Raw genomic sequence first — 24,473 nt, forward strand, 5'->3', positions numbered from 1 at the left:
CTCTCTCTCTCTCTCACACACACACACATACACACCACCACCACCACAACAACAACAACAACAACAAACCTAGACATATACCAGCTATCAGCAGCCCCAGGAGGCAGAGCTGTTGACTGATGTCTAAGGTATATCTCTTAGAGAGTGGAGCTTTGGTTGGTATTTTATGCCACACAAAGCTATTAATTTGAGTATGCATCAGTTGAAACAAAGTCAGGCTACTAAGCAAAGAAGGCGAGAAAGATAATGTGTGCTTTAGATTTAAGCATGGAGAGGGTGTCTAAGCGTCTTAACGATATCTTGTGGCTTTTGAAATTACACTGCCCCAAAAGGTATCATAGACAACCAGGTTCAAAAGTTAAGCAAAATTTTAAAATTAAGTAACAAATATAAGCTGTCTTGCTTATTATTATTGTCTTATCTTTTACTTAATTTCCTTTTGTAAATGAAATTGCCGGGTAATTTACAAAGCCATTGCTCAAGTATAGGGCCGGGAGGAAAGACTGGCAAGGTCCAAGGTGACAGACCCACACCCCTCCCTCAGCCTCAGGCCAGCTTGTGTCACTTGTGTCACTGGCTGTTTGCCCTTTACTGGCTAAAGTCCCTGGAAAGGCTGCACTGCTGTTATTCTGCAGGCAATAGTCACACTTTCCTGGCTGTTGGCTGCATGGGTGCCCTCCAGACTCAGGCAGCAAGAAATGCAAACCAGACACTAAAGGCAGAGTTTCTTTCCCTCCCTGGGTCCCCTCAATTTTCCCTTTCTACTCTGTCTTACACACACGCACACACGCATACACACACACACATGCACGCGTGCACACACACACAACACAAATACTCCATAGACACATTCTCCCCATGACAAACATACATACTACACACCACAAAACAGACACACACACACACACACATACACTCAGATCTTACATACCACATAGACCATACACATCACACAGAAGCAAAGTCTCACATGACTTTGTTCCCCCTGCCCCTATATCTGAGGCTCACTAAATTGATTTCAAGATCTGGAGCCGAAGTTTGGAAAACACAGACTTCAGGGGGGGACAGAGGAAGCCCACAGGCCTCTGTGAAGGGGATCTTTGGTCTGTGCTCTGCCCTTGACCACTAAGCAGAGCGAATGCTCCTGGGTGGAGCCCTGACCTGACACTCAGCTCTGGCAGAAGGCTTCCTCACACTGGTGGCTGCCAAGAATGAGAGAGGGTGAATCGGGCAGCCTGCTGTGAGCCCGCAGGAGGGGCCCAAGAAAGTATGCAGTTTTCTATCTGGGAAAGCCCCCATACAATTTCTGTCATCTCTTCATTTCACCATACCTAGTGTGTTTTCTTATTGTGTTTTCCAGATCATTTTCCAAACTTCAGCTAGCTGAGTCACGAACACTATTAGCTCTCTGCATCTCCGGACTTCAAATCCCTCGAGTTAACCAATCCTAGACAGGAGATAATCAAGAGAAATATTGGGTGTGTTCTAAACGTGAACCGATGCCCCTTGCCATTGCTTTCTGTAGAGCACAGTAGAGCAAGTACTGATGTAGCATCTACACAGTACTGGGTGTTGGAAGTGATCTAGAGGTGGTTTAAACATGCAGAAGAGGGGTGGGCATTCTGTATGAATAATCTGTCACTTCATATCAAGAACTTGGGCATCTGTGGACCTGGGTCAGTTAACCACAGATCCTGGGGGGTTATTGTAGTGAATTTCAGACAGCTTTGGAAGAAGGAGAAACAAAATGAGACAGGGGACCCGGAGGACAGGGACAGAACAGAGTATAACAGAGATCTCACAGGAAGGACACGTACGAAGGACACGCACTGATATGACGGAGGTAGGGATGGATTGGATTGTAACTTTTCTTCAGCCGTGAAGCCAGCTACGAAGGGGATGAAGCTGGAAATACAGGGCAGAGAATAGGTCATGTTCATGCTTCAGACACTAAATGGAGCAATCCCAGAAATTACCAATTGAGAAAGAAAAAGGAAAGCCAACAGCCCACAGTCAGCGGCAGAACCTGCTGGGCCAAGGCATGTAATCGTTGTTTTTCTAGGCTTATATCCAACCAGGCAATCCTTCTTACTGCTTCCAACAGTTCATCCATTTCCACAGAGCTGAGGCCTCAGTCGTGCCTGATTTTCTCTTAGAGATTTAGTCCATGCCCCCCATGAGAATAGAAAGTCAGGAGTTCACAGGCTGAAGAGCCAGAGACATTCGCTGCAGCTGGAGTCTGAAGGCGTCTGGAGGCAGAATTCCCAAACCTGTAACAGAACATAATATTCTTTCCTCGAAGATTGCTGTCCTATATGTTAATCTTAGCTTAACATGACTGTCACAGCAACATATAGATGGATGTTTGTCCAAGCATGTCCCAGCCAAGCTGACAGGTGACATTGACTATCACAAATACTACCTATCTTAGCTTTGTTCCTATGGCTGTGGGAAAATTCACACAAAAAAGCAACTTAGGGAGGAGAGGGTTTATTTGACTCACAAATCCAGACTGCAGTCCATCATTTAGTCAAGGTAGATACGCAAGTAGCTTGTCCTGTCACACCCAAAGTCAAGAGCAGAGAGAAGAGAAACTCTGTATCTACAATCTATGTATGTATCTATGTATCCATCCATCCGTCCATCCATCCATCCATCCATCCATCCATCCATCCATCCATCCACCCACCCACCTAGCTATCTATCTTGCCTGCTAGCTTTCTTCACTCTTACACAGTTCAGGGCCCAGACTAGGGAATGGTGATACCCACAGTGGGCTGGATCCTCCTATATCAATGAACAACCTAGACAACTCCCCCCAAGACATGCCTACAGACCAACCTGAACTAGAAAGTTCCTCATTAACACTCTCTTCCCAGGTGATTCAACTAGCCGGCACACCACCCTAGAAAAACAATATCACAGTCTAACTTAAATCTTATCTGTTATTAACAGCTACCTAACCTGGGATGCTAGGAATTAAGTTTGTTTTATTATATAGCCCTCACTGGATGGCCAACCTAGCACTAAGTTCTAGTCATTATCTTCCTACCCATTTCTAATCCATCCCCAATCCTCTAGCCCTGGTCCAGAGATGGGCAGGGGTTCTGCCTGGGAGCAGTCACTCCCAGGGGACATTGTAGAAAGCTGGGGAGCGGGGGTGGTGGGGTGGGGGCTGGTCACATGATAATAGGATGAGTGCTCCAAGTATTTGATGAGCAGAGGCCAGGGATGCTGGACCACACCATCATCTAACTACTGCCTTCTACGATGTGTCCATGGATAGATCTTTGAAGGTGAAATACCTGTTTGGACTTAAGCTTAGAACATATTTTTTGTTTGGTTGGTTGGTTTTGGTTTTTGGTTTTTTGAGACAGGGTTTCTCTGTATAGCTCTGGCTGTCCTGGAACTCACTTTGTAGACCAGACTAACCTCGAACTCAGAAATCCACCTGCCTCTACCTCCCAAGTGCTGGGATTAAAGGTGTGTGCCACCACGCCTGGCTCTACCCTAGCCATTCTTAAACCATCTTAAATCCCTCTCCACAAAACCAGACTTCTTATTGATTCCCATCCCCAGTGGGAAGTCCTTCTTACTCTCTGATCAATCAATTAATCGAGACTTTGTGCCCCAAACTACTGTTTGCAGACAAACACAATCCTCACTTTTCCTGACCATGCTGCTCAAGAGATAGAAAGGATCTGGACAGTGACAAAATTGTCCTGGATTTTGTCCTTCGTGCTGGACACCTACTCAGAGAAAACACTGGGACCCCAAGTCTAGGTTCTTCCTTTGCTAGCACTACAGCTCCTGTGAATCCCCAGAGCTAATGCTGTATTAGAGCTTGCTGTTTTGTAGGGTGTCTCCGGTTTTTGCTGCTGTGAACAGACACCATGGCCAAGGCAAGTCTTATAAAGGACAACATTTAATTGGGTCTGGCTTACAGGTTCTGAGGTTCAGTCCATTATCATCAAGGTGGGAGCATGGCAACGTCCAGGCAGATATGGGGCTGGAGGAGCTGAGAGTTCTACATCTTGTTCTGAAGGCAAACAGAAAACTGGCTCTCATGTGGTTAAGAGAAGGGTTTTATTGCCCACCCTGACAGTGACATGCTTCTTCCAACAAGTCCACATCTACTCCAACAAGGCCAGACCCCCAAATAGTGCCCCTCCCTGGGCCAAGCATATCCAAACCATCACATGGAGACCCCCCAAGCCCACCTCTACAGTTTCTGAATCCACAGACTCAACCAACCGTCTGTTTAAATATTCAGGGAGGAGACCGGGGAGATGCTACTGTATAAAAAGTATTTGCCAATCAAGAATTCACCCTCTCAGGTCCCTAGGGCTGGGCCTTTGATGGTTATAGCCCAGCCCTGGTTCCAATCTAGTTCTCTGCTTCTTTTCACTCAGGCTGCCCCCAACACTGCCATGTTTTCCTCGATATGAGGAACTGAAATCTTCCTGAGCATCATAATGTCTCTCGTTAGAATTTAGAGTGCTATTCTAAGGCTCTGTCAGTCAAGTACGATTCTCTGGGGCTCTGTGTCCTCACCTGCCATAGGTGAACCTTGCAAGCTCACCTGATTTAGATCCGAGGACCCACGTAAAGATGTGGACGCAGCAACACACACTTGTAATCCCAACACTAGGGAGGCAGACACAGAAAGACCCCTGAGGCTGGCTGGATCAGCCCTTTTAGCCTAGTTGGTGACTTCTAGGCCAATAAGAGAGACCCTGTCAGCTGGGCGTGGTGGCGCATGCCTTTAATCCCAGCATTCAGGAGGCAGAGGCAGGCGGATTTCTGAGTTCGAGGCCAGCCTGGTCTACAAAGTGAGTTCCAGGACAGTCAGAGCTACACAGAGAAACCCTGTCTCAAAAAAAAAACAAAAAACAAACAAAAAAAAAAACAAAGAGAGAGAGAGAGAGAGAGAGAGAGAGAGAGAGAGACCCTGTCACAAAAGATGGCAGAAGATGACACCCAGGGTTGTCCTCTGGCCTCTACTCACACATTCACATACATGTATACATGTGTGCATTCATACACATATGAAAGGACACAAATAAATAGTTAATTGTAAAAGTATTTAGAGTAGTATATAGAAAGGTGGAGGAAAAAAGGAGAGAGGGCCCTCCTAGGGGAACTGAGCCACAGCCCTCCTGCAAAGACACTGTTTAGATAAAGTCTCTAATCATGAGGGCAACACCATAGGCTCCCAGGTTAACCTGCTCTATTCCATGAGTGCTGGATCCATGAAAATATGGCTGGCAGGTGAGGACACAGAGCCCCCGAGAATGGTACTGACTCTGAAAAACATCAAAAAAAAAAAAAAAAAAAAAAAAGGAACTGAGTCATTTGAAGACTCTGAGGTAGGGAAAGGTCATGTGCACTGTAGCCAAGCACTTGGGTTGAGGTCGGGGCACTGGTGGCAGCTGCCTCCAGTCAGACAGGGCTTTGCTCACCACAACCTCAGCACCCCGTGAGCAGATCCCTTGCAACCTCTGCCCCACTTCCTGCGTCTGCCGGGCTGAGGCTGCAGGTGGGGCTTGGGACTCTCAGCCTAGAGATTGAGGAACTGGCCCTCACCCACCTCGAATGTGCAGGTTTGAGGGAAGTTCGTAGCCCTCCAGGGCCTCAGTCATCTGGACTGTGGGAAGAGAATGCTACAGTCCAGAAATATAGCTCTGCCCCAGGTGTGTTCACAGATAGACTCAGGACCAGACCCAGTTCTCCAGACATGTTATTTGTGGCTCTCCCCACCTCCCTGGAAGAATAGGAAGTTGCTGGGTGTGAGGTTTTGTGGACAGGAAGACCAGACCCACACTCTGCAGCTCAGAGAATTTTACTAACTTCCCTTCTGTGAAGCCTCTGACACACATATGCATTCCATATCTAGAATGTTCTTTCTCCACAAATCTCTTTTATGGCTCTTGCCACAGGCCTTCTCTGCAACAGACCACTGCCACACACTTCCTGTAAAAAGCAGAAGCTGTCACTGGGGACAGCCTCAGTCTTTAGCAAATACACATACATACAATCCACCTTCATTTCCTCCCTTACAAAGGATGCCAACCTAGCCCCTGCTTCTTCAGAGAGTCAACCCTTCTCTGCATTCCTGGACTCTCCTATGCCTATCCCAATCACTTCAGTCTTGCCTGTCTCTCCGGGGTGAGTCTTTTTTTTTTTTTAAGATTTATTTACCATTATACATAAGTACACTGTAGCTGTCTTCAGACACACCAGAAGAGGGCATCAGATCTCATTATGGGTGGTTGTGAGCCACCATGTGGTTGNCTGTAGCTGTCTTCAGACACACCAGAAGAGGGCATCAGATCTCATTATGGGTGGTTGTGAGCCACCATGTGGTTGCTGGGATTTGAACTCAGGACCTCTAGAAGAGCAGTCAGTGCTCTTACCCGCTGAGCCATCTCTCCAGTCCTATGGGGTCATTCTTGATAAACTATGATCATTCCCAACAACATGTCATCTTCAAAACACCACTTTAGACAGGCTTCTAAAGTTGCTGTTGTATGATAGAGTTTTCCTGGGGAGATGCAACACATATGTCTACCCACCCCAGATAAGGAGCCCATGGCAGATCAAAGGATAAATACCACCAAAGTCCATCTTGGTAAGCCAATGAGTTTTATTGAGATTACTTACAGGAACATGGGCAAGGGGTTACTTATAGGAGCAGAAGTGACTCAAACACAACACCAAAGCCCACCCCAGCATGAATGAAGACAGATCACAAATGCTAGGCACCTGGAGCACACTGCACAGCCTGCAGGCAGGTTAGAGGGCAACCTTCCCCGGTGGCTCAGCTGAGCTTCTTCCAGGCTGCTTGACTGGTTTCTGCTTCTTCCAGGCTGCTTGACTGGTTTCTGCTTCTTCCAGGCTGGTCTTGGAGTTTCTTTGCATTTTGGCTTTCCTGAAAGCAATTCTCAACCCTTCTCTGCATTCCTGGACTCTCCTCTACAGTTTACTACAGAGGAGCCTAGTGAGTCTTGTCAGCTTGAGGGACTTCCTGAAACTATGTTGAGTCATTTGCTTTCTGTCTGAAGGGGTTTCCTGAAGGATACAATGTTTCAATCTAGGAGGAAACTGTCACACAACAGAGGCTAAAGCTCTGCTAACAAGTATTGACAAGGATGGAGGGCAACAGGACTTTCATTCTTTGCTGGTGGGAATTCAAGGTAACACAGCCCCTTTAGGAGATAACTTGATAGTTTCCTCTACAACTGACTATATCGTACCATGTGATCTTTCAAAAAGGTTCCCAAGTGTTCACCCAAGTGAGCTGAAGAGCATGTGGATAGAGCACTCACTACTCTTGCCGAGTTCCTAGGACCCACACGGTGGCTCCCAACCCTCCCTAAGCACAGTTCTAGGGGATCAGCAGCTCTCTTCTGATTTCTGTTATTGCACACAGGTGGTACACATAAACTCATGTAGGCAAAATACTCACACTTACAAAACAAAGCAAATACATCTAAAAAACGATTTAAGCAGATGTTTTAAACTTTAAAGTCCTCTTTTTTTTTTTTTTTTCTTTCAAGGACCGTGGTCTTGGTGCATCTAGCAAGACTCCACCCAACCCAAGGTCATCAAGATTTTCATTGATATTATTTAGTAGGACTCTTCAAGGTTTGTGCTTTATGTTGAGGTCTAGGGCCTACTTTTGAGTTACTATTTGTAAAAAGTGTAAAACCTGTATCTAGCTTCACCTTTTTGCATATCGAGTGTGTATCAAACAGCTTTCTGCTACTGTAAAAAATATCCAAGGTAATCAATATAACAAGAGAAAAGTTTCATTTAGGCTTACTCTGTTTTTAGAGTTTAGGCCCATGATTAAGCATCTTCATTGTTCTTGTGCATCCTTAGTAAAACAATAAATCAAAGCAGGGAGCACAAGGAAGTGAGAGAGAAAAAGGAAGAGCTCAGACTCCCACAATCCCCTTCAAGAACACACTGTTGGCCAGGGTCTCCCAGCAGGCTCTGCTTCTGAAAGACTCCACAGCTTTCCAGGAGAACCACAGTGAGAACCAGAGCTTTAACCCACGCACCCTGGGATACTTCATTCAAACGGAAGCAGTGCTGTTGGTGGAAAGACTGCCTTCCTTCTAGAGAACTGTCTGCTACTGTGTCAAAGACCACATGGCTGCATTTGTGTGGTGCTTTTACTAGGCTTCCCATGTAATTGATCTGTTTGACCTAAAAGTGAGATTGAATGCTCAAATGAAATTAATCATATTAACATTTAGAGGGTTTTGGGGGGTTATTGGATATTTTCTTTATTTACATTTCAAATGTTATCCCCTTTCCCACCCACCCCAACCCCTTATCCCATTCCCCATCTCCCTGCTTCTATGAGGGTGCTCCCCCACCCACCCACTCCCGCCTCCCTACCTGGCATTCACCTACACGGGGGCATCGTGCCTTCACAGGACCAAGGGTTTCTTCTCCCACTGATGCCTGACAAGCCCATCCTCTGCTATATATGAGGCTGGAGTCATGGGTCCCTCCATGTATACTCCTTGGTGGTTTAGTCCCTGGGAGCTCTGGGGGGTGGGGTGGGGTCTGGTTTGTTGATATTGTTATTCTTCCTATGGGGTTGCAAGACCCTCAGCTCCTTCAGTCCTTTCTCCAACTCTTCTATTGGGGAGCCCGTGATCAGTTGGGTTTTGTTTTTAATGATTAGGACAATGATAATTTTTCCACAAGGGCATAAATAGAAATTTCAACAATCCTGTGTGTGGTGTGTGTGTGTGTGTGTGTGTGTGTGTGTGTGTGTGTGTGTGGTGTTCGCCCCATTATACTTTGTTCCTGTGCCTTCATTCCTCCATGGTCACCCCTTCCCCCTCTTGCTGTTCCCTTCTTCCTCCCAAGTACAGTACCCCTGGATTCTGCCTTCATGACATGAATGTCTGATGTCCTCTCTGTTTCCCCCCCCCCTTGGACCTCCTCCTCTACTTTCATGCCTTCTGTCTGCTTTCATTGCCTGTATGTAAATTTGCATATATTTAATTCCAAACTCCACATATGACAAAACCAGACCAATATTATTGATCTAAGTTTGGTATATTTTGCTGAGCATAATGATTTCCAATTCCACACGTCTTCTGAAACATGTCTGTTTTTAATGTGCACCTTTATATAAAAGGGGCACGCAGAACACAGTTTTGTATCATCTTTGCCCCACTTGCTCGGGCTACTTCTACAACTTCTTTGAAACTGTGGCTGAAACTGTTTCAGCACTGAACGTCTTTTGTAGAGAACCAGGGTCCCAGGTAAGAGCCTTTCAGATTTATGAGACTGGTAGGAATCCTGCCAGGGTGACATAAGCGGTAGAAACCTCTTCACGATCAGCCCAGGAAGAGGGACTCAGCCACTGTCAGTCCTGGTAGATGAAACTGTTCTCTTAAACCGCATACGGTGGCTCTAGAACGGTGATTCCAGCATTTGGTGGGTGGGGCAGGGAGATCTTAAGTTTCAGGCCAGCTGGATACACAGAGATCTTGTCTTTAAAGATGGGGGAAACACACACACACACACACACACACACACACACACTTTTTAACGGAAAGAAAATCCCTTTACATAGACTGTGAACTACCTCCCCTTCTCTTCCCTCAGAGATCTGAGAGTGAGACTCCAGACCCAGGTAGGCATTGCCACAGCTCCTCTTACAGACTTCCATTAGCGTTTCCACCTTGGCGATGTTCATACTTAGACTGTGCATACACTACTGAAGAGTCCCACATATTCCATTTCGGAAGACAAGGGATGTCAGTTCCTAAGTAGGTAAGGAAGGATTGCTTCTCCTTTCTCTAAAATCGTTTGGTCTTGAGGGAGGGCACTGGGGAATAGTAAGCGAAGACCCAAGAAGAAGCAGGCAATGAGTTATAGTATTTATAATTTTTGTTTGTGTCCTGAGTGGAAAATTATAATCAGAGGAGCTTAAAGACACTTAAGCACAAGATGAGAGTGGGAGAGAAGAGGGAGGGCAGGGAGGGAAGTGGGGAGAGGGAAGCATGATTGACAAGCGTTCTGACACTCAGTTCTGACCAGACCCCTCTTCCTTTGTATTTTGAGTCAGGGTGTCTCTATATTGCCCAGGCTGGCCTTGATTTTGCTCTGTATCCCAGATAGGTATTGAATTCGAGATCCTCCTGCCGTGGCCTTCCTGGAAGAAGAGAGTACACACCCGCATTACCAGGAGAGGCAACCAACCCATTCGTATCCAGTTAGTTCTAGGGATCAGGAGCTACCTAGTCCTCTGAGGAGGCCGCGATAAACACAACAACCCCAATCCATTAACTCTGGCTCCCTGGACTGTACTTGAAGTGGGTGGGGTCTTAATGGACGCGAAAGTGTCCGTTTGTCGCCGGCTCCGCCCGGGCCCCGCCTCTCGCCTCCTTCTCTGTTCATCGCGGACCCCGCGGCTGGGAACCCTTGGCCTCCGGGCGCCTGCGTGGTCTAGCCTCAGACCAGGGGAAACCTGGCTGCAAACGGAGACTCTTCGGGTCGCGGAGCACCGGCCACCACGCCGCCGTCCCTCCCGCTTTCGGCCTGGCTCGGCTCCCGCCTGCCTCCACTGCTCGCCAGCCGCGCGCAGCTGCGCCTGGTGCCCAGAGCAGCTCGGAGGTGGCCCCAGGACATCGCAGAGGGGGAATCCACGAGACCCGGCGGTTCAGGTACTGGACTGCGGGGACTGCGGGGACTGCGGGGACGTGAGTGGGTGCCGCTTGCCTCGCGGACTGTAGGACTGGGCCGCCTCCCCGCTGCCAGTTCCCGGAATCCCCCTTTTCAATTCTCCTCTTCGGGACTCCGCCTCTTCCTGCCTTTCTTCCGTGGAGATTCTGAGGACTCTAGCTCCTGCGACCCCGCGACCCACGGGCTGTGTCTGGGACCCCCCGTGGCCCCCACATAGGCGCCTTCCTTTATACCGTTCCTTTGGTGAACTCTGGGTTTTTGTGGGCTCCCCATCTGCCTTCACCCCACCCGCGTCGCCTCACCGAGGGTGCATGGGGTACCTCAGCCCGAGCCACTGCCAGATCCTAGGGGGTCCACATTCCTCAGGATCCACTCCGCCTTGCCAGGCTAGCTATCATATCCAGCCTCTGGGTCCTGTTCTGCGTCCTGAAACCCCTCCCCCTACACACACACACACACACACACACACACACACACACACACACACTGCTCGCCCAAAACCTAAGTCCCAGGATCATTTGTTCATGCGAGGTCACTGAAGGTTAACAGGCTCTGGAGTGTCCTGCATCCTGATAGATGCACCCCCGGTAAAGTGGGAGGTCGGGAGACAGGGGTCGTGGCCCGCAGAAGATAGGCAGGGATGAGATACAGGAAAGGCACTGAGTTTATTGGTAGCTTGCATTTCTATTCCAAGCCAGCCAATAGTGCATGCGGTAAATCGTTGGCCCCATTGACCCATTTATTTGGTTAACATGGCTTTATTGGAAAACTTTTAACAACCTATGAACTTCTGTGTTTTGATGTTTGTTTGATGTCCCTGTTTTGTGTGACAAGAGATCTTAGGAAATAGCCCAAGTATCATCTAAGAAAGGTGCTGAGATTGGGACCAGAGACTGAGTCTGCCCCAGTGTCTCCTGTCAGTCCTTCTGTGTAGCCTTGGGAGAGTAATGAGGTGGGGTCTGGTACTGGGGTAACAGAGGTCACACCAAATATGGCTTCATCGAATTCACCAACACACTAGCGACTTGGGGGTGGCTAATGTGGTTCATCAGTGTTCAAAAGTGGTTTTTCAAATTTAAGTCGTAATAAGAAAATCCCGGATGTGACTATTCTAAAGTTTTTTTCCCCCCTGCATTTGTTTGAACATTTAAAGCTGAAGGTGTAGCATCCCTTCCTCGTATTCTTGGATTTCCTGGCTTGGATTCTCAGGGCTGCAAGTTTTAGTTAAATAGTTAATGCTAAGTTAAAGACCTCTCTGAGGTTTGGTTTGAGTTCCTCAACAATGTGTCTAAAACAAATCTAGGAAGACCATCGCCTAAGAGGTACTGTTTTAGAAGTGGAACTGCTTTTTGTTGTTGTTGGGACAGTGGTGGTGGTGCAACCATATCAGATAAAAAATAACAGTCAGCTGCAGAGCTACAGCCCCAGACCAGACATAAAGCATGCACACCTCCATCTACCGTGTAACCCGTAATCTCACTTAAAACCCAAGGGACTGAGGCAAAAGGATTTTGTGTTAGAGGCAGGAGTAAGCTGCCTAGTGAGATGTTATCTCAAACAAAGAAAAGGAAAAAAAATTAGACCACTCCCAAGTCCCCAGATGAGTTCTCTGTTACTCCTACCTGTCCACGCAAAGCCTCGGTGGACTCATTTTCCTGTCACATCTCTAGACATTCACACTGTTGAAGAGTCGGTGACACAAATATATTCTTTGATTACTGGCCTTCTTATTTTAATCTAACCTGTCCACCCAAATTAAAATGCACTGATTTTAAGAAGTACTTGAAAACGGGTAACCAGGCGAGAAGAGTTGTTTGTTCATGCTGCCATGTCTGGTTCCAGAAATGTCTAAAGTGTATTCTATCATTCATGAAATCAGAGGTGTGCTGGCACAGAGCCTGTGTTTTGTCCACCTTTCTTAGGTATAGCCATCATGACTGCAGGCTGCGCCAGGGTCCATACTGATCATGTATGACCTGTTTTTATACCACTACACACACACACACACACACACACACACACACACACACACAGTGTGTAGTGGTTTGAATGAGATTGACCATAATTGGCTGGATAGTTCACGCCCACTACCCAGTTGATGAGCTGTCAGGGAAGGATTAGGAGGTGTGGTATTATTAGAGGACTTGTGTCACTGGGGGTGGGCTTTGAGGTTTCAAAAGCCCGCTCCAGGTCCAGAGCCCCCCCCCCCCGCCTGTGGATGAGGATATCAGGATGTAGATCTCAGCTTCTGCTCCAGCACCTGCCTGCATGCAGCCATGTTCCCCGCCATGATGGGAATGGACTGACTAAACCTCTGAAAGTATAATCAAGACCCCAGTGAAATGTTTCCTTTATATAAGAGTTGTCTTGGTCATGGTGCCTCTTCACAGCAATAGAACAGTGGCTAAGACATGGTATAAGAGCTAGTCCCATTGTACAGAGTATCCTAAGTAAGATGGTGGCGATTTACTTTACGAGAGAGGATGTATATTCTGTCCAGATACCCTGCCACTTTTATAATGGACTTGAGGACCCTTGATTCTGGGGGTAAGGCTCCTGGAATCAACCCCCAAGGGATATTCAAAGATCACTGTCCAGTTCCTTGAGGTATCTTTAAAGTATAGTGGGGGCTGGAGAGGTGGTTTAGAGCCTTAGTTCTGAAAAAAAAAAAAGAGAGGACCTGAGTTCAAATCCCCAGTCCCCACATACAAGCCATAGCCATGCAAACCTTTAACCCCAGCCCTGGACAGTGACAACAGGTGGATCCCAGCAGCCCTCTGGCTAGCTAGCTGAACCTTAACAGTAAGCTCCGGGTTCAGCCTGAGGCCTGGTCTCCAGAACAGGCGGGAAGTTATAGAGGAAAGACTGCTGACTCTACCTGTGTCTGGCCTTAGCTTACTTGTGTCTAGGGACACACACCCAGACATACATCCAGTCCCACACACGTGCACACAAAGAATGAAACTAGAATCTCTTTCTTTTGGAATTCTCAAAGAATTAAGCCTTTAATCCCTGGGCTGAGGTACCAGAGAAAAGGGGATTTATGTGAGTTCAAGGCCAGTCTAGGTTATCATGGATGATCGCGGGTTATCCCATGCCATCTGGGGCTACATAGTAAGAGGCTACCTCCAAAGAAGCAAACAGCAACAGAGAGTGTATGCAATTCAGGGAGGAACTGGTGGAAAGCACGTCCTTCAGAGAGGAGACTGGCTGCTGTACCAACAGCGAGGCAGAGGAGAGGGCGTTTGAGGCAAAGGACCAGAACTCTGGGTGGGGATGGGGTGCAGGAAGGGGCGCAAACCATTGGAAAGTGTTCCAACAGGAAGATGCACCCAGTGGCCAGCCTCGAAGCCCGTCTACAGGCTGCATAACCTTAAACCTTGCCTTTATTTTTTTCATTCATTTTCAATTCTGAGATTCTTTTAAAGTGCCTTTTAAATTTTAACTGTGCTCCGAGCATTAGAAACTGTTCTACAGGTCCACAGAAGTCTTGAGCATGTTTTGTAGTCATCAGGAAAGAAGTGAATGGCCAAGCGTGGCCTTATCTTTTTCTCAGAGAAGCAGCAGGCCTTTATGTGAGCAGAGGCCCTCGAGAGGGGACGGCGCTCTAAGTATCTGCCACGGTTGGGGAGCAATCCAAGAAAAATGGTTGACTCCACTCTCCTCTCCCCTACAGGCAGTGAGCAGTACCAGACACCAGAGTCTCTGTGGAGAAAGCAAGCCCAGGGTTTTGGCACAGGCCTTACTTGAGTTCTTGCTGACCCTGACCGTATCCCCTGACCGACTGTAGAATGAGCTCCTCCTGACAAAGCAGAATCCATTGAGTTATAGGAAAAGCAGTTTAAGGTTTCAGTGCACCACAGTACAGCAGCTGCAATGGAAGCTATCCAAGTATAGTTCTGTGGAGTGGGAGACAGGATAGGACAGGAGGCTCACAAGGGGTCTTTAAAGTAAAAGAGCCGGGCTCTCTCTCTCTCTCTCTCTCTCTCTCTCTCTCTCTCTCTCTCTCTCTCTCGCCTAATGCGTGTGAGGCCTCCTAGGTTTGATCCTGTATACCTGGTGTTAAAGAATGAGAGATGACAAGATAAATATATTTAAATTTTTTAAAAAATTAGATTTATTTTATTTATGTGTGAGTGTTTTGCCTGAATGTATGTGTTGCACTGTGTGCATGGTTAGTGACAGTCATGGCCAGAAGAAGTCATCAGAGTCCCTAGAACTGGAGCTACAGATGGTTGTGAGCCACCATGTGGGTGCTCAGGAACTTAGGGGCTTAGAAGCCGGAAGAAGACTTTGTGGGGCCCCCGGGGTCAGGGAAGCTCTTGTAACCAAGCATGGGGGAGGAGGGCCTGGCAGCCGGAAACTGACACAAACCAAGCTGGTCCTCAGTCAAAATGTTCAGGGCAAATAGCAAAAATTCAGGCTGGGGAGGTGGCTCAGCGGGTAAAATGCTTGCTACGCAAGCAGGTCACATGTTCAATCCCTTAGCCCCACCCCCTCCCCGTAAAAAAATCTGGGGAGGGGTAACACTCGCCTGTAATCCCAGCTCTGGAGTGGATGATACAGGAGGATCCTTGGGTCCTTCTGGATGGCCAGTGCAGTCCAGTCTGTGGGTTCCAGATTCAGTAAGAGACCCTGCCTCAAAAAATTAGCTGTGGCCGCCCTCGGACGTTTGAAGCTCTAGGAGCCCCCCACTCCTGTGAAAACTGTCTTGTCTCTTTAAATGAAATTTCTTGTCGCTTTACTAAAAATAAACAAATAAGGTGAAAGGTGATGGGTGAAGACATTTAACATCGACCTCTGGCCTCCACATGCCTGCGCACACAAACCTGGACACACAAACGCCCAAACCAAAACTACAAGGAAAAAAAAAAAGCAACAACACACACATAAACAAAAAAGCAAAAGAGGTGAAAACCTGTCATTCCAGTATTTCTGAAACCTTAAAAGCTATTCTTAGACTCCTGAAAACGGTTTGTTCCAGAAGATTAAGTTACTGACAAAATTAATATCTGAATCTGGGTAGCAACTTGACGTCTGTTGGGGAAATCTTCAAGGTCTGGAGAAGAATGCTTGGTCTCTTGGTGACCTTTTTTGATATTTTCCTTGTCCAAAGATGCCAAGAGGATCGCCCCACCCCCACCTCCCTTTTCTAAGAACCCGCCCATCCTGTAGCATACTGTCCACAGTCTAAGTGTCTATAAACCTCTGTTCCAATCTGCTAGTGCCTGGGTGCGGGGCGCGGGGCAGGGATTACAGACTTGTTCCCACCAGCCCCGAACTCCAGCCAGTTTCCCATTATAAGAACCAGTGGTCCCAGTACAATGCAGGGCTGAAGCACCCAGTCCTGACCACCCAGCACATGCACCAGAAGGGCTTTAGTGGCACAATGAGATTCTGCTGGTGTGACCTAGTTGGTACCCAACCATGGTACCACAGCATTCATGAGTCCTGGTTAGCCCATCTCGCTGGGGAAAAGAAAGCAGCCCATATCTGAGCTAGCGTTTTGAGCCCAGGATGTGCCACCGTCCCAGCAGAAGATGTTAACAAACCAGAGTCAAAGATAACTTGGGAATTTTGGGACAGAAGAACGTGAAAATAAGTTGTTCACTACACAAGGCCCTGAGACTGAAAGGCCTGACTCCAGAGACAATAAGAGCTCTGTTTTAGGAAGACAGAGCTGTTTGGGGTCAGGGAGACTTTTAAGGGTCTCTGTTAAGAATTCAGGCAGGACTCCAAAACTGGAAACTAGATTCAACAAACAAGAATTTAGTTAGAAGACGTCTTGTGTGCAATGGAGCCTCATTTTGCCTGGAACAAAACAAGGGGAGGAAATATTCTTGGCCTAGAGGAGAAGAGTGGTGTGTGTGTGTGTGTGTGTGTGTGTGTGTGTGTGTGTGTATGAGTGAGTGTGTGTATGACTGTGTGTGTGTATGAGTGTGTGTGTATGTATGTATATGAGTGTGTGTGTGAGTTTATGTGTGTGTATATGTGTGTATGTGTGCGAGTGTGTATATGAGTGTGTGTGAGTGTGTGTATGAGTATGTGAGTGTGTGTGTATATGTGTGTATGTGGGTGGGTGTGGGTGGGTGGGTGTATATGAGTGTGTGTGAGTATATGTGTGAGTGAGTGTGTGTGTGTATGATGATGTGTGTGTGTGTGTGAGAGAGAGTGTGTGTCCGTGCTCCCACTACTGAAGCAAGTGAGGCTTCCTGCCAATACATCATGAAAACAAAGGTCTCTCACTATAGAAGAAAAGCAGAGGCCCAAGGGTTCAGGACAGGTGCTGGGATATGAGTGAGCTATCTCACATGTGACCATGCAGGTGTGCCTGTGTCCAGGCAGGTTTCTAGCCCTGAAGCCTCTCTCTGTGGCACAGTGGCAGGAGATGACAACACATGTCACAAGGCTAGCCCAGAAGGCGCTTCCTCGGGAAAGCGCGGTTATCAGGTAAGTTGTGGGGAAGGTGATTGGCTGGCTGTCTCTGCAGAAGGAATGTGAGCTTTAACCTGGAATCCCTCAAATATCTCTCGAAGATTCCATGGATGGGAACTGCCACCATGCAGTCAAGGGGAATTCTAAAGTAAATTATAAACTCTTAAGTTTATAGCTTAAGCTGAGCCAGCCATTTCCGGGTCCTTTTCCTTTTTTATTTCTGTCTCAAATGGTTTTATTGGGGGGGGGGCGGCAAAGAATCACTTATGAATCCCTATCTCACCTTGGAATGGGGATACCTTCTAAAAGCGCAAACCCCAGGAGCTGAGAGAATAAATAGTCACGCCTTGATAACTTTTGGGTTTAGAGTCTCTTAGGATTTCAAGCTCTGAGGATGCTCAAACCCCTTGTATAAGATGTCGTGTCTGCATATAACCCATGCTCCCCGGGCGAGGTGGTGTACAGCTATCATTCCAGCGTTCACGAAGTAGGTAGGCAAGAGGATCACTCCAAATTCAAAGCCAGCTCGATCTACATGAGATCGGGACTGGAGTTCTGTCTGGAGTGGTGAAATGCCTGTCTGTCACACATGGGTTTAGGGTGTACCCCCAGCACCACATCAAACCTGATTCAATGGCCGACTTCTTATGAAATAGAGGGAGAGGACCAGAAACTCAAGGTCATTCTCTGTTACAGAGCAAGTTCAAGACCAGCGTAGAATATACAAGTAGCTCTTCCGAAGAAAACAAGAGTTGTTGCCTAATTTATTGTCTGTCTGGTTGTATATTTAAATCATGTCCAAATTGCAGGAAATACCTAATTTAATACAAATAATATGTAAACAGTTATATTGTATCATTTAGGAACTAATGAAAATGAAAACAATCACCTATACCAAGTCAATACAGGTACCATTCTTTTGTTTCCATACAAAATCCCGTACAAAGCTTGTCTAAGACACTAATGCAGAATCCCCAGATAAGGAGGGACAATTGTACTTTTTCATATGGAAGAGTAAAACTCAGAAAATTCCAAGTGGTTTACACACACACACACACACACACACACACACACACACACACACACCAGCACAAGTAATCAATCAAAAGGCAGGCAGAGAGCTCACAAGAAAAAAAAAAAGATTTATATCAGGAAGGGCCAGGTTCCCTCATACTTAAAAAAAAAGTCTCTGCCAAAAAAGGGAGAAAGAACAATAGGGACGGAATAAAGCTTTGACAGAAAAAGAATCCTGGCATCCAAGACCCTTGGTGACATCATTTGAACACTAACAGTCTTGAATAGCCCTGTCTCTCCAGGTCTGCTGTGATGCAGGTGCCCTTACCCTTGGACCAGCCCCAGATTGCTCCCTGCAGCTTTCCTTGGTGAACATCCCCCGCTTTGACATCTCTGATAACCTAGGGTCTCCACTGCAATGTGGGATTTACATGCAAAGCTTTACACACAGCCTATGCAAGAAATACATGTTACGCCTTCTCAGAAACTTTCTGAAACATTGGTGTAACATTCTTAATCTACTTGCTCTTGTGTCTTGCATTCCTGCAAAGCCAGCATCACACAGAACACCGAGATTCTGCTGTCAATTTGAGAAGTAGCCTGGCCTCCCTGGATGGCAGCTGCTGTTCTGCTCAGAGGTTTTCCAGTGGGGGAGGTGGGTACCCATTGTCTTCTATCTCTTCAGTTGCTTTCTTTTCATATGAAAGGTATTGTTCACCTGGAACTCTCAATGGGTGGCATCTAATCAGCCAGATGACTTTCTTACCGTCCTAGTGCCAAGTCCCTGGTTTCTCTTTAGTATCCCAGCATCTGTAACAGTTACCAATGCTTCAACCACATCCCCCTTGCCTGCAAGCAACTTTAAATCCACTCCCTTCCTTGCCAGACTGCATGTTGTTCCTGTGTTTCTACCTCACAGTTCTCTCTCACCATAGACATGGATAAGGTTGTGACGAGCAGCCATGACAGCCTGCACTTAATCTTTAATTAAGATGTCCTTCTCCATACAAATTAATGTTACTTCCCTCCCAGCCTGCTCAGTTTCTCAGGACACAGGCAGATTCTTTGCCCGATAATAGCACAAATGACCTCTAGCCAACTTCCCAACAGAGTTCTTATTCCTCTATGAAGTTATAGAGGACAGTCTTTACTGCTTGTATGTCTGAGAACATTTTTGGTCTTTAAAGCTTTAAGCACTTCATAGGCACTTAAAAGCTTCTATAACCAACAGCTCCAAAATCTTCCACATTCCTCCCGAAAACCATTCCCAAGACTGAGGAACCACACGGTCAAGTTTGTAACAGTGGAGGCTGCACTTGTTGCAAGTTTTCTGTATGAGTTACCTTGTCCCCTGTTGTAACCAAATACCGGACCAGAAGCAGTTCCAAGGGGAGAGTTAGCTGGCCCACAGTTTGAGCGAGTGTAATCCGTCATGGCGGGGAAGACACGGCAGAGTCAGGGGTGGCTACCGTATTGTCGGAAGTGGTCTCAGGTCCATAGAGTCATGCTCTGCAACTATGTCAAAAAGCAAGAAAATTGTCTTTGGTTGGAAGGCTTCTCAAATTTATTAGGCAAAGAAAAATTAGATAGAATGGGGCTGTATAGTCTACCGCTTGTCTGAAAGAAAAGGGAAATATGTTTGACCAGAATGGTGGTGTCTGTCTGTAGTCCTAGCATTTGGGAAGCTGAGGCAGGAGGCTCTCTCAGGTTCGAGCCAGCCTGGGCTGTGTAGCCTGTGTCACACAACCACAATGGAGAGATGGCTCAGAAGCTGAGGTCTTTACTTTCATGGAGGATTCATGTCTCCACAGCGATGTAGGATGGCCATAATTGCCTATGACTTCTTCGACTGCTGAAGCCGCCTCCACAGGCAGCAACGCGCACGCACACATTCTCACACAGAGACACAGTTAATTTTTAAGATTTAATTATTTAATAATGAAATTAACCAAATGCCTATTGCCTGTTCAAAATTTAAGCTTTTTTTTTTTTTTTTAAAGTCGTCTTAACTAGGGATTGACACCACAGCAGAGAGCAGGCGACCTGAGCAAAGATCAAGGAAGGACTGAAACCGGAATTTGGCTACTTTTTAATTTATTTTTAAAGATGGGTGGCTCCTCTAGGCTAGCTTCAAACTCGCTATGTAGCCGAGGATGACCTTGAATGTGTGACCCTTCCCCCCACCTCTCTGCTTGTGCACACTCACAGTAAGCTCACACAAGTTTAACCCTAATCCTAACCAATCCAGGGCTACCACAGGGCCACATCTGCAGCTAAATATGTGTCTATCATGTATATTACAATATAATTGGGTACTTCCGGGGTTTGACCACCTCAATATTGATCTCTTTCAGGTGTGAGAGCAGAAAAAAGGACTTAAAACCTGAGCAGGATGCGTTCACGGTGCGCCATCTCTGCTGTTGGTTTCCTCTGCTTGTGTCTTGTGGGTAAGTGCCACTTCTCAGCACAGCCCTTAGAGGAAAAAGCCTGTGTTCCTGTCTGTCATCACAGAGAGCCCTGGCGTGGAGCAGCACACTGATGTCCAGATCTGGAGGACCCAGATCAGCATGGCCAGGCCATGCGGGTCAGCGTCAGGCACTCCATGGGGGCCAGTGTCAGGCATGCCACGGGGGTCTGCCCCTTCATTTTAGCTAAGCCAGAATAAAATAGGCTACAGCCATATTCAGGAAACGACCTTGTTTATAATTCAAAGGGTTGCGGCTCTGCATACCCTGAATCTCACCCCCATGGTGGTGGCGTTTAGAAGGTGGCCATCCCTTTATCTCTTCCCATATAAACTAACTTGAAAATCCATTCCTAGACGTTGATTTCTCTGCTTCCTTTCTTTTTAGCCCTTATCTTTTCTACAGCCGCGTTTCTTCAAGTCCTTTCTGTTCCTTCCTCTGAACTGTTTGAATTCCACAATGTCATCTCTCCCATACATTGTCCCTGGGGGATCCAGGAGTGTGACAAATGTCTCAGTGTAGGTATCAATGGATAATGTGTCCCGTCTGTGGTTTCCACCTTCTAAAAAAAACCAGGAACCCCACTCCCTGTCAGTCACTGTAAGATCAGGAAACGAATGACTCCTCTCACCCACACCTACTCTAAGGGACGACACTCACTAATTCCAATCACAAATACCCTCGCTTCATCTGCCACTCTTGTGGGGAGAAATATGTCATATAGACAGCCACTTCTCGGACACTCCCTCAACCCTTCCAACCCCTGTTGTTTGTGTCAAGTCCTGGCGGCCTCACTTTACATCTGCCCCAATTGCCACCTTCAGACGGCACACAGCATGCGTGTCAGCCATACCACATTAGGCACATGGCACGCGTGACGGCCATACCACATTAGCCAAGAGCATCCATACTTCCACAGGATTTTGTTAGCACAAGAAAATCTCAACACTAAGTAGCACATGCCGTAGAGTCTTGCATTTGGAGTAACGCTGACAGTCTGGGCCCAGAGCAAGCCTCGTTGTAATCTGTTGTGCTTCCTCCTAGTGTGTGAGAGCCTAGAGACTATCTCACCGTCGGCCTTTGATGGTAAGAATTGTTCTGAGCTTGACTAAATTTAATGTAAGGGTCAAAGCGTCTGGCTAACAGGCAGGAAGGGGGGGGGGTTGGTTTCTGACCCCAGATATGCTGGCCAGTTTATTGGAATCCTTTCTAGGTAGAGGAGCTAAGGGTGCTTTTCATTATTTGTGCCCTAAACTATCATAAGGTGGGGAAAAAAGCAAAAACTAAAAACAAAAAAAGCACTAGTGATCATTAGGAGGAGCTCTTAAAGGCATCCTGAAGCTTTTAATCTCACTAAGAAAAGACTGAGGAAAACAGAACATGGTCCAGACTCATTTCCCTTTAATTTCTAATCTACAGATTAGTTTCAGGTAAAGGAAAATAAATTTCTTTAACTGAAATTTGTTCTCCTTTGTGTGATCAGGGAAATAAAAAATGCAGTGGGGATTTGAGATCGAGGATGGGAAGGAGGGGGGATGGGGAGGGAAGGAGAGTGGGGAGAGACCTCAGGAGGGAGGGAGAGAGAAAAGGGGAGAGTGTGGGGGGTGAGAGAGAAAGAGGGACAGTCCAGGAGGAAGAGAGAGAGAGAGGGAGGGGGAGGGAGGGGAAGGGAGGGGTAGAGGAGTAGGTGACACAGCAGTTTACTGGGCCAGTTAAGAGAAGAGGAAGGAACAGGAGTGTGGAAGAGCACCCCTGGTCCAGAGTGAGCTTGATTATTTTGACTCCATGAACTATAACAGTTCGGAGAAGCCCTTTGTCCTGTGTTTACAGGGTGCTGAGTTCCCGTTTGTTAGCTTTCCTGCCCTGACAATAAGTTGCCACTAATAACTGAATTGCTTCACTTCCCATGTCCAGTGGGCTTCCTGCATGGTCTAGATGCCAGAATGCTTCCACTAGGGCTTGCCAGTGAGCCGTGTGCGGCTGAGCTCCTAAGGGAGAGAGCAACCCTAGATCCAAAGCTCATGGTTTCTTCTCATCCTGCCTCCTGCTCTTTCTAGGGTATCCAGATGAACCTTGCACTATAAATATGACAATACGGAATTTCCGGCTAATTTTATCCTGGGAATTAGAAAACAAGTCCAGCCCACCCGCTAACTTCACACTCTGGTACACGGTCATGAGGTCAGTTGGCGTGGCCTTTGTTCATTTCTCTCTCTCTCTCTCTCTCTCTCTCTCTCTTTCTCTCTCTCTTACTGAATTTGTTACCTTCTTTCCTATTACATGGTTTCTCCCCTTGATAGACATACTTCCTGTCCCAGAACGTTTTAGGTTAACTTACATGTTTTGGGGAGCTGTGTGTGTGTGTGTGTGTGCACACGTGTGTGCGTGTGTGTGCGCGTGCGTGTGTGCATGTGTGTGTGTGTGTGCGCGCACACACGTACACAGAGGCCAGAGGTTGACACTGGATGTTCCTCAATCACTCTGCCTTATTTTTTGACACAGTCTCTCTCACTGGGCTTCAGACTTTTGCTAGGTTATCTGGCCAGCCATCTTTCCAGTTCTCTGTCTTGTTTGTTTGTTTGTTTGTTTGCTTTGTTTTTTTGTTTTCTAATTCATAAAATGCCAAAGTCAAAACACCTATCCTTTCCTAATTAATTTAAATTCTTCTGTAGCCCAAAGCTATTGGGGCAGGAGCCACGCTTGTGTTTATAAGCCAAACCCTGGCCGTTTACAGTTTGCAGTTTGCACAGTGTCTCCTCCTCGGTCACTCTAGAGTTTAAAAGTCCCGTTAGGTTCTAGGTCTCGTGACCTTATTGATGGTTTACGTCCCTATTTCTTTACTTGTGGAGAGAAGGTATACTACAGAAAGCCCAACTTGGCAAGCTTGGGTCCAAAGCCATTAGATCACTGGGCTGCTTAATATTTAGCCCAGAGATTTTGTCTCTGCCTACACATTGCTACGGGGATAAGGATGGAATTGGCAGACACCACCTTGGCCCTCCTCTGCCCACAAACAACAGCCGCTTTCCGAAGCCCTTGCTTTTCTCAGTAGCTCTTTGGAGAGAGTGTATCTATGATGTAAGCCCTGTAGCCCTGTAGCCCTGGCCCAAAACAATCTTTTCTATTAAATATCGTACCTCCAACTGTTACACCGGCCAGGAGAGAGCAAGCATGTCTTGTGACTTTGCCTTCCTTCTGCCAAGACTCATGTCCCCTCTGCTTGATGATCACACATATCGTTAGCTTCCCCGATCTGGTTTCATCCCTGTGGTTATGATAAAATACTCTGGCCCAAAGGAACTTGGGAAGCAAAGGGTGGTTGGTTTGGATTATGGTTCCAGATCCCAGTCTGTTGTCAAGGGAACTCAAGGTATCCCTGGGCAGAGGGAGGATACATGCCTGGCTCCCTTGCCTGCTCAGGTCAAGCAAACCACCCAGCTAGCTTTCCGGCCTTACACAGTCCAGTGCCCAACCCACAGAATGCTGCCAGCCACCCTCAGGGCGAGCCTTCTGACCTCAGTTAACCATGGAGATAGTCCCCTCAGACACGCCCACAGACGAACTCCATCGAGATAACTCTTCAAGCCTGGGTTCTCTCCCATCTGCTGTTGACAGCTGGAACTAACCAGCACGCTCCCCTACTTCCCCAAGCTTGGTGAATCAGCTGTCCCTGATGTCCCTACATGAACACAGCTCTGACTTAAGATGTAAGACTGTATGACCTTCAGCCAGAGACACATCTCAAAGAAAGTGCTACTAATTATCCTAGAGAGGGAAGTCTGGGGCCTAGGCCCAGAAAAGCCCAAGCCCAGAGTTCCTTCCTTCCTTCCTTTCTTCCTTCCT

At 47.1% G+C, this 24,473-nt stretch overlaps 1 protein-coding gene across 5 annotated transcripts in view; it reads left to right on the forward strand.

The window, feature by feature from the left end:
• The first annotated feature begins 10,448 nt into the window (after positions 1–10,448).
• Positions 10,449–24,473, forward strand: part of Ifnar2 (interferon alpha and beta receptor subunit 2) — a 31,788-nt gene continuing 17,763 nt past the window's right edge. For 2 of the 5 annotated variants that reach the window (XR_003844897.1, XM_029544725.1), the window contains exons 1-4: positions 10,449–10,697; positions 20,520–20,612; positions 21,675–21,716; positions 22,688–22,811. Coding sequence is in view for 4 of the 5 variants with exons in the window: in XM_029544725.1 (XP_029400585.1) it covers positions 20,558–20,612; positions 21,675–21,716; positions 22,688–22,811 (221 nt within the window). In the remaining variant the exon portion in view is untranslated. Of the gene's footprint in view, positions 10,698–18,716; positions 18,821–20,519; positions 20,613–21,674; positions 21,717–22,687; positions 22,812–24,473 lie in introns of all 5 variants that reach the window. The other 3 variants (XM_029544724.1, XM_029544723.1, XM_021209569.2) reach the window with 3 other exon arrangements.

This window comes from Mus pahari, chromosome 12, assembly GCF_900095145.1.
Source record: "Mus pahari chromosome 12, PAHARI_EIJ_v1.1, whole genome shotgun sequence".
Lineage (NCBI taxonomy): Eukaryota > Metazoa > Chordata > Mammalia > Rodentia > Muridae > Mus > Mus pahari.